This window comes from Dermacentor andersoni, chromosome 6 (assembly GCF_023375885.2).
Source record: "Dermacentor andersoni chromosome 6, qqDerAnde1_hic_scaffold, whole genome shotgun sequence".
In the NCBI taxonomy this organism is placed as follows: Eukaryota; Metazoa; Arthropoda; class Arachnida; order Ixodida; family Ixodidae; genus Dermacentor; species Dermacentor andersoni.
Genome location: NC_092819.1, coordinates 60,266,156 through 60,278,982, shown reverse-complemented (window position 1 = coordinate 60,278,982; position 12,827 = coordinate 60,266,156). Strand labels below are relative to the sequence as shown.

The 12,827-nt window shown below is 44.9% G+C and overlaps 1 protein-coding gene across 1 annotated transcript in view; it reads left to right on the top strand.

Annotated features, from left to right (window-relative positions):
* Positions 1-12,827, top strand: part of LOC129382502 (uncharacterized) — a 122,243-nt gene that overhangs the window by 58,454 nt on the left and 50,962 nt on the right. The window contains exons 17-23 of the mRNA XM_055066555.2: positions 868-903; positions 1,464-1,535; positions 2,125-2,160; positions 2,752-2,787; positions 3,375-3,446; positions 3,998-4,033; positions 7,956-7,994. Coding sequence (XP_054922530.1) covers positions 868-903; positions 1,464-1,535; positions 2,125-2,160; positions 2,752-2,787; positions 3,375-3,446; positions 3,998-4,033; positions 7,956-7,994 — 327 coding nt within the window. The remainder of the gene's footprint in view (positions 1-867; positions 904-1,463; positions 1,536-2,124; positions 2,161-2,751; positions 2,788-3,374; positions 3,447-3,997; positions 4,034-7,955; positions 7,995-12,827) is intronic.

Below are 12,827 nucleotides of genomic sequence, written 5' to 3'. Positions count from 1 at the left end.
GTATAATCACTCTGTACACGTCATATCAGATGGGGTGCTATGGCAATTTTCGTGACGCCGCGTGACCGACAGGTGAAGTGGGGGTGGTCCTAAAAAGTTTGGAATAGAATTGGAATAGAAATGCTTGGAATAGTTTTACGTTATAGCGCCCCTTGTCTGCAATATTAGTAATTTGTGCTGCTGTTTTCTAGGTTCCATATTCGATATTCTTCAGGGCACGTAAACGCTCAACTCTGATGCATGGTACATTTTCTTCCAACAGCAGCGCCTGCAGCAACCAGGCCCCCACCACCGCCCCGTAAGTGTCTTTGATTTTCTTGTATTTGGGTGCAGTAGCCACGGCGGTTCCGAAGACCAAGAAGGGGTGCTGAATACTGAGAATCTGGTGAACATGTGTGCAAGTCGTACATATAAAGCAAGCATTAGCCGACAAAGAAAAATTTATAGAAACAAACCTGGTTGAAAATGTCGGAAGCAAAAATTAACCCTAAAGCAACTAGCCCTGGAGCAGTTTTCTTTCAATACTGAAACATTGCGTTCTGTAGGACAGCACCTTCATGTTTTTATTACGAAGAAAGCCGTCCTAGACGGTGACAATAAGGAACGATTCCAACATAATCCGAATGCCCTCTTATGTTGGATCGCGCCTGTCACAATTGTCTACAGTCAGTATTGTGCATACGTTGATTGGCTGAGGTAGGCATCGGAGCAATCCTCATTGTCGAAGGTGTAACGTGAGTGGCTTGTATTACGAGCTCTACACCGTAGTACACTTTTCAGCTTGTCTGCAATATTAGTAATGTGTGCAGCTGTTCTCTAGGCACGTAGACGCCCAACTCTGATGCATGGTACATTTTCTTCCAACAGCAGCGCCTACAACAACCGGGCTGCCACCACCGCTCCGTAAGTGTCTTTGTTTTTCTTGTTTTTTGGTGCAGTAGCTACGGCTGCTCAGAAGACCAAAAATTGGTGCGGAAAACTGAGGATCTGGTCAACATGTGTGCAAGTCGTACAAATAAAGCAAGCATTAGCCGACAAAGAACAATTTACAGAAACAAACCTGGTTGAAAATGTTTGGAAGCAAAAATTACCCCATAGGGACTAGTTCTGCAGCGTTTTTCTTCCAATACTGAACCATAACGTTCTGTGGGGCAGCAGCCTCATGACAGTAAGAGGCGATTCCAACATAAGCCACATGGCCTCGTATTTTGGATCGCAGCTGTAACACTTTCGATAGTCAGCATTATGCATACGTTGATTGGCTCTGGTCGGCATCTTAGTGCTCGTCATTGTTGAAGGTGTAGCGTCAGTAGCTTGTATTACTAGCTCTACATCGTAGTACACTTGGCAGCTTGTTGCCAATATTAGTAATATGTGCAGCTGTTTTCTAGGATTCATATTCCATATTCTTTAGGGCACGTGAAACGCCCAACTCTGATGCATGGTACTTTTTCTTCTTACAGCTGCGCCGACAACCAACTGGCCACCGACAACAAGCCGGCCGTCGACAACCAGCAGGCCACCGCCACCGCCTAGTAAGTGCATTTGTTTTTCTTGCTTTTTTGGTGCAGTACATTCGGCGTTTCCGAAGACGAAGAAGGAAGGTTTAAATATGAAAACCTGGTCAACATGTGTACAAGACGTGCCAATAAAGCAAGCATTAGCCGACAAAGAATTATGGAAAAAAACCTGGTTGAAAATATATGGAAACAAAAATTATCCCATAAGAATTAGCTCTGCAGTGGTTTCTTTCAATACTGAAACATAGCGTTCTGTAGGGCAGCAGCTTCATGTTTTTATCACGAAGAAAGCCGGCCTAGACGGTGACAATAAGAAACGATTCTAACATAATCCGAAAGCCCTCTTATGTTGGATCACGCCTGTCGCACTAGTCTACAGTCAGCACTGTGCATGCGTGGATTGGCTCTGGTCGGCATCTTAGCACTCCTCATTGTCGAGGGTGTGGCGTCAGTCGCTTGTATTACTAGCTCTTCACAGTAGTACACTTGGCAGGTGGTCTGCAATATTTGTAATGTGTGCAGCTGTTTTCTAGGTTTCATATTCGATATTCTTTAGGGCACGTAAACGCCCAACTCTGATGCGTGGTACACCTTCTTCCAACAGCAACACCTACAACAACCGGGCTGCCACCACAGCTGCGTAAGTGTCTTGATTTTCTTGTTTTTTGGTGTAGTACATACGGCTGTTCCAAAGGCCAAGAAAGGGTGTTGAAAACTGAGAATCTGGTCAACATGCGTGCATGTCGTACAAATAAAGCAAGCATTAGCCGACAAAGAAGAAATTGTGGAAGCAAACCTTGTTGAGAATATACGGAAGCAAAAATTACCCCTTAGGAACTAGCTTGGGAGCAGTTTTCTTTCAATACTAAATCATAGCGTTCTGTAGAGAGCAGCAGCCTCACGTTTTAACACGAAGAAAGCCGTCTTAGACGGTGACAATAATAGGCCATTCCAACATAAGGCACATGGCCTCGTATTTTGGATCGCAGCTGTAACACTTTCTATAGTCAGCATTGTGCATACGTTGAATGGCTCTGGTCGGCATCTTCGCGCTCTTCATTGTCGAAGGTGTGGCGTCAGTGGCTTGTATTACTAGCTCTAGCGTAGTACACTTGGAAGCATGTTGGCAACATTAGTAATATGTGGAGCTGTTTTCTGGGTTTCATATTCGATATTCTTTCGGGCACGTGAAACGCTAAACTCTGATGCATGGCACATTTTCTTTTAACAGCACCGCCGACAACCAGCAGCTCGTCACCACCGTCCAGTAAGTGTATTTATTGTTCTTGTTTTGCTTGGTGCGGTACATACGGCGGTTCCGAACATGGAGGGTGGAAAAATGAGAACCTGGTCAACATGTGTACAAGACGTGCCAATAAAGCAAGCATTAGCCGATAAAGAACAGTTTATGGAAAGAAACCTTGCTGAACATATATCGAAACAAAATTTACCCCATAGGAACTAGCTGTGGAGCGTTTTTCTTTCAATACTGAAACATAGTGTTCTGTAGGCAGCAGCCTCATGTTCATATCAGGAAGAAAGCCGTCCTAGACGGTGACAGTAAGAGGCGATTCCAACATAAGCCACATGCCCTCGTGTGTTGGATCCCAGCTGTCACACTTTTTCATAGTCAACATTGTGCATACGTTGATTGGCTCTGGTCGGCATCTTAGCGTTCCTCATTGTCGAAGGTGTGTCGTCAGTTGCTTGTACTACTAGCTCTACCGTAGTACACTTGGTAGCTTGTCGCCCGTATTAGTAATATATGCAGCTGTTTTTCAGGATTCGTATTGCATATTCTTTAGGGCACATGAAAGGCCCAACTCTCATGCATTGTACACTTTATTCTTACAGCTTCGCCGATAACCAACACGCCACCGACAACAAGCTGGCCGCCGACAACCAGCAGGCCACCGCCACCGCCCAGTAAGTGCATTTCTTTTTTCTTTTTTTGGTGCAGTACATTCGGCGTTTCCGAAGAAGGAAGGTTTAAAAATGAGAACCTGGTCAACATGTGTACAAGATGGGGCAATAAAGTAAGCATTAGCTGATAAAGAAGAATTTATGGAAACAGACCGGGTTGAAAATATATGGAAGCAAAAATTACCCTTAGGAACTAGCTCTGCAGCGGTTTTCTTCCAATACTGTATGATAGCGTCCTTTAGAGTAGCAACTTCAGGTTTCTATCACAAGGAAAGCAGTCCTACACGGTGACAATAAGAGGGGATTCGAACATAATCCGCATGCCCTGGTATGTTGTATCGCGCCTGTCACTTTTCCACAGTCGGCATCTTAGGGCTCCTCATTGTCGAAGGTGTGGCGTCAGTTGCTTGTATTACTAGCTCTACCGTAGTACCCTTGGCAGCATGTCGCCAATTTTAGTAATATATGCATCTGTTCTCCAGGAATCATATTCCATATTCGTTAGGGCACGTGAAACGCCCAACTGTGATGCATTGTACACTTTCTTCTTACAGCTTCGCCGACAACCAGCAGGCCACCGCCACCGCCCAGTAAGTGCATTTGTTTTTCTTGTATTTTTGGTGCAGTACATTCGGCGGTTCAGAAGACGAAGAAGGCAGGTTTAAAAATGATCTGGCCAACATGTGTACAAGTCGTACAAATGAAGCAAGCATTAGCCGACAAAGAAACCTGGTTCGAAATATATGGAAGGAAAAATTACCCCTTAAGGAACTATCTCTGCAGCGGTTTTCTTCTGATACTGTATGATAGCTTCCTTTAGAGTAGCAACTTCAGGTTTCTATCACAAGGAAAGCAGTCTTAGACGGGAACAGTAAGAGGGGATTCCAACATAATCCGGATGCCCTCGTATGTTGTATGGCGCATTTCACACTTTTCCGTAGTCGGCATTTTGCATACGTTGATTGCCTCTGGTCGGCATCTTAGCTTCATCATCATTATCATCATCGTCATCATCATCATCAGCCTGGTTACGCCCACTGCAGGGCAAAGGTCTCTCCCATACTTCTGCAACAACCCCGGTCATGTACTAATTGTGGCCATGTCGTCCCTGCAAACTTCTTAATCTCATCCGCCCACCTAAATTTCTGCCGCCCCCTGCTACGCTTCCCTTCCCTTGGAATCCAGTCCGTAACCCTTAATGACCATCGGTTATCTTCCCTCCTCCTTACATGTCCAGCCCATGCCCATTTCTTTTTCTTGATTTCAACTATGATGTAAATAACTCGCGTTTGTTCCCTCACCCGATCTGCTCTTTCCTTATCCCTTAACGTTACACCTATCATTCTTCTTTCCATAGCCCGTTGCGTAGTCCTCAATTTAAGTAAAACCCTTATCGTAAGCATCCAGGTTTCTGCCGCGTACGTGAGTACTGGTAAGACACAGCTATAATACACTTTCCTCTTAAGGGATAATGGCAACCTTCCGTTCATGATCTGAGAATACCTGCCAAACGCACCCCAGCCCATTATTTCCGTCTCGTGATCCGGATCCGCCGTCACTACCTGCCCTAACCCTTACCACTTCCAGTGCCTCGCTACCTATTGTAAATTGCTGTTTTCTTCCGAGACTGTTAAACATTACTTTAGTTTTCTGCAGATAAATTTTTAGACCCACTCTTCTGCTTTGCCTCTCCAGGTCAGTGAGCATGCATTGCAATTGGTCCCCTGAGTTACTAAGCAAGGCAATATCATCAGCGAATCGCAAGTTACTAAGGTATTCTTCATTAACGTTTATCCCCAATTCTTCCCAATCCAGGTCTCTGAATACCTCCTGTAAACACGCTGTGAATAGCACTGGAGAGATCGTATCTCCCTGCCTGACGCCTTTCTTTATTGGGATTTTGTTGCTTTCTTTCTGGAGGACTACGGTGGCTGTGGAGCCGTTATAGATATCTTTCAGTATTTTTACACACGGCTCGTCTACACCCTGATTCCGTAATGCCTCCATGACTGCTGAGGTTTCTCGTAATCAATGAAAGCTATATATAAGGGTTGGTTATATTGCGCACATTTCTCTATCAGCTGATTGATAGCGTGAATATGGTCTATTGTTGAGTACCCTTTACGGAATCCTGCCTGGTCCTTTGCTTGACAGAAGTCTAAGGTGTTCCTGATTCTATTTGCGATTACCTTAGTAAATAGTTTGTAGGCAACTGACAGTAAGCTGATCGGTCTATAATTTTTCAAGTCCTTGGCGTCCCCTTTCTTATGGATTAGGATTATGTTAGCGTTCTTCCAAGATTCCGGTACGCTCCAGGGCATGAGGCATTGCGTATACAGGGTGGCCAGTTTCTCTAGAACAATCTGCCCACCATCCTTCAACAAATCTGCTGTTGCCTGATCCTCCCCAGATGCCTTCCCCCTTTGAATATCTTCCAAGGCTTTCTTTACTTCTTCCGGCGTTACCTGTGGGATTTTGAATTCCTCTAGACTATTCTCTCTTCCATGGTCGTCGTGGGTGCCACTGGTACTGTATAAATCTCTATAGAACTCCTCAGTCACTTGAACTATCTCATCCATATTAGTAATGATATTGCCGGCTTTGTCTCTTAACTCATACATCTGATTCTTGCCAATTCCTAGTTTCTTCTTCACTGCTTTTAGGCTTCCATCGTTCCTGAGAGCATGTTCAATTCTATCCATATTATACTTCCTTATGTCAGCTGTCTTACGCTTAACTTCGAAAGTTCTGCCAGTTCTATTCTAGCTGTAGGGTTAGAGGCTTTCATACATTGGCGTTTCTTGATCAGATCTTTCGTCTCCTGCGATACACACTCATTAATGATGCCCACAAGATAGTCGTTCATTGCTTCAACACTAAGGTCCTCTTCCTGAGTTAAAGTCGAATACCTGTTCTGTAGCTTGATCTGGAATTCCTCTATTTTCCTTTTACCGCTAACTCATCGATAGGCTTCTCATGTACCAGTTTCTTCCGTTCCCTCCTCAGGTCTAGGCTAATTCGAGTTCTTACCATCCTATGGTCACTGCAGCGCACCTTGCTGAGCACGTCCACACCTTGTATGATGCCAGGGTTAGCGCAGAGTATGAAGTCTATTTCATTTCTAGTCTCGTCGTTCGGGCGGAAGAAGGTATTCATTGTCCGCATATTATTCTGTTCTGCAAGCTCTAATATTAAGCTCTCCCCTGCTATTCCTAGTGCCTATGCCATATTCCCCCACTGCCTTGTCTCCAACCTGCTTCTTGCCTACCTTGGCATTAAAGTCGCCCATTAGTATAGTGTATTTTGTTTTCACTCTACCGATCATCGATTCCACGATTCCACGTCTTCATAAAAGCGTTGGACTTCCTGGTCATCTTGACTGGATGTAGGGGCGTAGACCTGTACAACCTTCATTTTTTACCTCTTATTAGGTTTCACAACAAGACCTGCAACCCTCTCATTAATGCAATAGAATTCCTGTATCTTACCAGCTATATTCTTTTTAATCCGGAATCCGACTCCTAGTTCTCGTCTCTCCGCTAAGCCCCGGTAGCACAGGACGTGCCCGCTTTTTAGCGCTGTATATGCTTCTTTTGGCCTCCTAACTTCACTGAGCCCTATTATATCCCATTTACTGCCCTCTAATTCCTCCAATAGCACTGCTACACTCGCCTCACTGGGTAACGTTCTAGCGCTAAACGTTGCCAGGTTCATATTCCAATGGCGGCCTGTCCGGTGTGGCTTCAGTGGCTTCCAAAATCAAGAAAGGGGCAGGCAGGTGGAGTTGTAGTATAAAGTTTGTAAACAGGGAGAAGGTGCCTTTCTGAGGCACCTTATCCCTGTTTACAAATTTTGTACCACAGTAGCTATACCGTAGTACACTTGGCAGCTTGTCCGCAATATTAGTAATATGTGCAGCTTTAGGGCACGTGAAACGCCCAACTGATGCACAGTACATTTTCTTCTGACAGCACTGATAACAACTAGCACGCCGCCACCACCGCCATTTAAGTGTAATTGTTTTTCTTGTTTTTTGGTGCAGTACATAAGGCGGTTCGAAGAGCAAGATGGAGGGTTTAAAAATGAGAATTTGGAAGCAAAAATTCCCCATAGGAACTAGCTCTGGAGCAGTTTTGTGCCGATACTGTATCATAGCGTTCTGTAGAGTAGCAGCTTCATGTTTTTATCAGGAAGAAAGCCATCCTAGACGGTGTGAATAAGGGGCGATTGCAAAATACTTAAGCCCCCGTGTTTTGGATCGCATCCGTTACACTCGTCTATACACAGCATTGAGCATACGTGGCTTGCCCTTGGTCGGCATCTGAACACTCTTCATTGTTGAAGGTGTAGCATCAGTCACTCGTATTATTAGCTCCGCCGTAGTTCTTGGTAGCTTGTCGGCAATATTAGTAATATGTGCAGCTGTTTTATATTCTTTACGTTTCATATTCGACATTCTTTAAGGCATTTGAAACACCCAACTCTAATGAATGATACATATTCTTCGAACAGCTCCGCTGACAACGCCAAGGACATCGTCACCCCAGACCTGTAAGTGTCTTTTTCTTGTTTTTTGTTGTAGCTCATACGGCGGTTGTCAAGGGCAAAGAGGGATGAAAAATGAAAATCTAGTGAAGATGTGTACAAGCCGTACAAATAAATAACGCAAGCATTAGCGCACAAAGAACAATTGAGAGAATAATACCTGACTGAAATTGTTTGGAAGGCAAAATTTCCCCTAGGAATTAGCTCCTGAGCAGTATTCTTTCAATACTGTGTTATAGCGTTATGTAGAATAGGAGCTCCATGCTTTTATCATGAAGAATGCCGTACTAGAGTGTGCGAATATTGGTAATTCTCCATCAGCTTCTCGGCAATATTGCTCCGATACCCAGCTGTTTTATACCTTCTAAAGTTGAGTTTTCAATACGTAAGCATTCTTTTGCGGGTAACCCATGAAAATCTGTGTCCCGTCAAAAGTGTAATGCCGATTATCCGCTCGAAAATGCGCAATTTGCGAAATTAGGACATTTAACCGATTATAATGTAAATGTAGGTGATTAAGAACAATCGAAACAGAATAGATTGATCACAGTGTATACCCGTAGTGATACATAAGCCTTCACTGAACATAATTGGGGTAGCTCATTGTCTGGGTGGGGAAACTTAAAGTTGGGCGTGGGCCAACGTAAATTTCTGTTGGGTCAATTTAATTTGCGGGTGGCACAAATTGAAATTTGGTGTTTGGGGAACTTGAAATTTCAGGCTTGGCCTACTTGAAATTTAGGGATGGGCAGACTTGAATGTTTCAGTTTTCCTGTATGTTACAAAGAGAAGTTATAGACGGGACGGATGAGGGGCATCAATGTTTCTGATGAAAGTTCCGGCTTCAGCATATGACTATCAGGTTGTTGAGCATGCTAAACACATAACATGCAGCGCCTTGTGCTAACCAGCTTGTTAATGTTGTTTACTAAAGTAGAGAGTGAATGCTTGGGCTAGTCGCTACATAAACGATTGGGGAACAGCGCCAAAAGCCGGACAAGGGGAACAAACACCAGAACTAAGTGACTACTGAATGCTTTGTTACGAAAAGAAACACAAATATATACCTGAAGAAAATAAAGGTGTATAACAAAGGCCAAAGACAGTGCCGACTGAAGATGACCATTCGTTGCGATAGTGCGCGTGAAATCGTTGAGTCTGCTGCTACCGCAGCGAATGGTGCGTCTTGCGTCAGTACTGTCTGTACTGACGCATATTTGTTTCCTTCTTTAACAAAGAATTCAATTATATGTTAACAAAGAATTCAATTATATGTCAGCGCTGGTGTGTGTTCCCATTCTTGTCCTTCGCCTTTTCGCGCTCTTAGCCCCTAAAGTAATTACCGTATTTGCACGTAAATAGTACGACTATGAGTATCGCGAGGGGAAAATTCGGTCTCTAGAAACAGAAAAAAAATTTTTACTTTTGAACAGGAACAGGAATTACAAGAAGCTATTCATCGTTATTTTAACTACCGTCGCAAAATAAAGTGAAAGGCGAATGATGTCGTATATATATCTCTGTCGGCGAGAACGGTATCGTCGTCCAGAACATCCACCAAAGTTATCAAACAAAGAACTTCAGAAACGCCCTCGACATATTGAACGCGGCAAAGCGCTTGATGAGGATTACGTTGTGTTGCACCGCGCGAATGCGGAGACCGTCCACTTGACGCGCAGCACAGCAGCGCCTATCGCCAATAATTGTGTCGCAAATGCAGGTCGCTTTGTGAACTTTCTAAAGTCGTTTATTTTTATTAATTTTGTGCATGTAGTTTCAAGTAGGCACATAATCTATCGGGGTTATTTTTCCAAGAAGCTTAGCTTTGGATAGCCAAGATACTAGCTTTGACTTCAATGAAGTAAGTCTATTGTCAATTTTTTTTCTAGTGCGATTTATTCTGTCGAGCAAAACTAATTTTATTATCTCCAGTAACCACGTAGGTTCTTTCTTTTCCTCTGAACAATCATTCATTCCCGTAAGACTGGAAAAAGAGTGCATGATAGTAACTAAAACTTAAAGAGCAATTGCGACAGTCGATGCCAACAAAACACATTACATAAGTCGCAGCATGCGATAACGATAACATGATTAACACAGTGCAGTCCTACAAGTCCTTCAGGACTGCATGACGGTAAGGCGAGGCCTGGGGAAGGAGGTTAGAACGACAGAAAATGTAGCTAGTTGGTAAGGATTCATAATGCAAAGAAGGGGTAAGGCGTGCAGACACGGACACAAGAGAAGAGAAGAGGACAAAAAGGTGGAGAGAGGGAAGCGACGCTGAGCTCACAAAGCAAAGCTCACAAAGGATGACAGCTGACCGAGACGAAGGGTGAGCCGCGCCCGGAACCTTGAAAATGAAACCACAGGAAAACAGCACAGCCTGGCCAAGATGCTATAAGCGAGCTCTGCAGCCCGAATGCCCACATTCCGCCTTCACGCGCAGTCGCCAAGCGTAGAAACAGGTTGACAGGTTGCCCCGGTCAGGTGGAGTCCTGGTGACTCAGAACCGGAGCTCGTCAGACTGTCCTTAGCTCCTGATGCGGAGGCCGCCTTTCTTTCTGTGTCGCTTCCTGGAAGTCCGCCACATTCTGTTATACGCTTGGCCCTTTTAACGCGAAAGCATTATCTGTGCCATGACGCATCAAAGCCGGCGTTGTCAGCAACTAGTCGCACAAAAAATCGGTCGATTAAGGTGCATTAAAGCTGATTAGGTGGATTGAGATTGGTACAAATTAGAACACGGTGAATAAGAATTGGTATCAATTAGAGAACGTTGGATTAAGCGAAATTAATTCTGGCACAAATTAGAAAAGGTGTACCAAGGTAGATTAACGTGAATTGCGTTCGGTAAGCATTAAAGCAAGGTTGATTAAGGTTTGTACAAATTAAAGCAATACGCATTAAGGTGGAATCAGATGGACTAAGTGATCATGCAAAGATAATTGACTGTCAACCTTTTTCTGGCGCTCCTGTACTTCAACATGACGATCAATGCACTGTGCTAAACAAGGGACAAAAGGAATAATCCTACCAATAATCCTCAACCTTTTTTCTAAAATCTGACAACACCAAGTACACCAAAGCACTTATGAGTTGTCTATGCTAAAGCATTAATGTCAAATTGAACTTCTCACGAGGAAGCGAGTGCGTAGAGACGTTAGGCGTGTTTTGATTTTGCCTTAACCGATTTAGCGCTGACCGGCGGGAGCCTGTGCGGTTAAGGGGTGCGCTGATAACCTTGGCTTCCGAGGTCGAGAACTCGTGAGCTAGCGCGCTTGGCTGTCAGGCCTCGTCACGAGCGTGCCTCACTCCTGACGTGCGGTCTCAGCCAATGGCAAATGAGGTAGCGCTTCGCTGCTGCGACAGACGCCGCCGGCTTTTTCGCTCAATGGGACATTTGACGCCTTCACATCGACAACCCATTAAGCTCACGGCATTCTCTCCCTTGTCTTGCGGAGTGCGCTGATGATGGCCATCACGAGTGTAGTTTCAAAATGCTCAAATCTGTTCTGATAAGCACATTCGGAAGTCTATTTTTTTTACTGTTCTTTTGAGCTCCATAGATGCCCGTTTTTTGACTACGTTTCATGTTTTTTTTTTCTTTTTGCACAACGTGCCCTATTCCTTGGATCTTCATCCTAGTTTTTTCGCAAGCACCACGCTTACGTACGCGCGCACAGTCTTTGTTGTCCACTTCGTTTTACCGTGGCCTCGCGTTCTCCACTCATCACAGGCACAAGTATATCAATACATTACTGTATTTAGAAGGAGAAAGAGCGCATCGCACGAGGACTGAAAAGTTGACAACAGATAGGCTAAGTAACACCATTGTCTTTATTGCAACAAAGTAACAAATAGAACAATAGAACAAGCACCCCCTCCCGCATGCCATGAACACATCGGCTATAAAACGCACGTAAGCTTGTCGGTATCTCCCGATATTACTACATGCGTGAAAGTTTGGTGCGCATGCAGAACTGTCACAATGTAGCGCCAAGTTGCTCCGTTGCTTCTGGTGAAGGTTGTTTTCCTGTTCTCCAAGCTGAGCATTGAGGCAGAATCCATTGTTCAAGCCGGGCGTACAGAGACGTCCACTCTTAGTACGCACACAGCGCAGCCTGGTTTCGCTACGAGGAGCGCCAGCGCACAGGACCAGTGACACGGCACCGCCTCACGTGGAGGTAGGGCGTCGTGTCGTGTGTCGTCTGCTAAAGCACGGCGACAAGCCCCACCTCCAAGGCCCTTTGTGTCTGCGGCGCTTAACTTCCATGCGTGGCCGCGCCGTGTCTTTAGCCGTGGGATCTGGCGTTCCGCGGAGCGCAACCAGGCTGCGCCGTGTGCGTACTAAGGGTGGACAACCCTGTACATAGGCTAAAGCGGACGGGGCCTCAATGTTAGCCTCAGAGAACACGGAACCAACATTCGCCTGATGAGTGGAAACAACTTGGCTCTACATTGTGGCATATAGCGTTATCACATACACGATTCACAAAGGGGGCAATGCATGTGTGAGCGTGCACTGCTGCGAGAAATCTTATTTTGATAAAGTGCACCTTATACCGTTCGGGTGATTCGCCCTTTACATAAAGAAGCTACCTACGATGGACCACCAACTAGGCCAACGTCGCTCCCGTGCACATTATTGCAGGTGTCTTTTCATGGAAAGGGAGGACACCTTACGGGGATGATTATCCCGTAAAGTGCAGAGATAATACAAAATTGCCAGGTTAACATCAGTCACGTGACGCGCTGTCTCTCATCTGGCGCGCAGGTTGACCTTACGATAAGCTTACCGTAAGGTCGTTTAAAAACTGGAAGAAAAACTGCGATGAATAA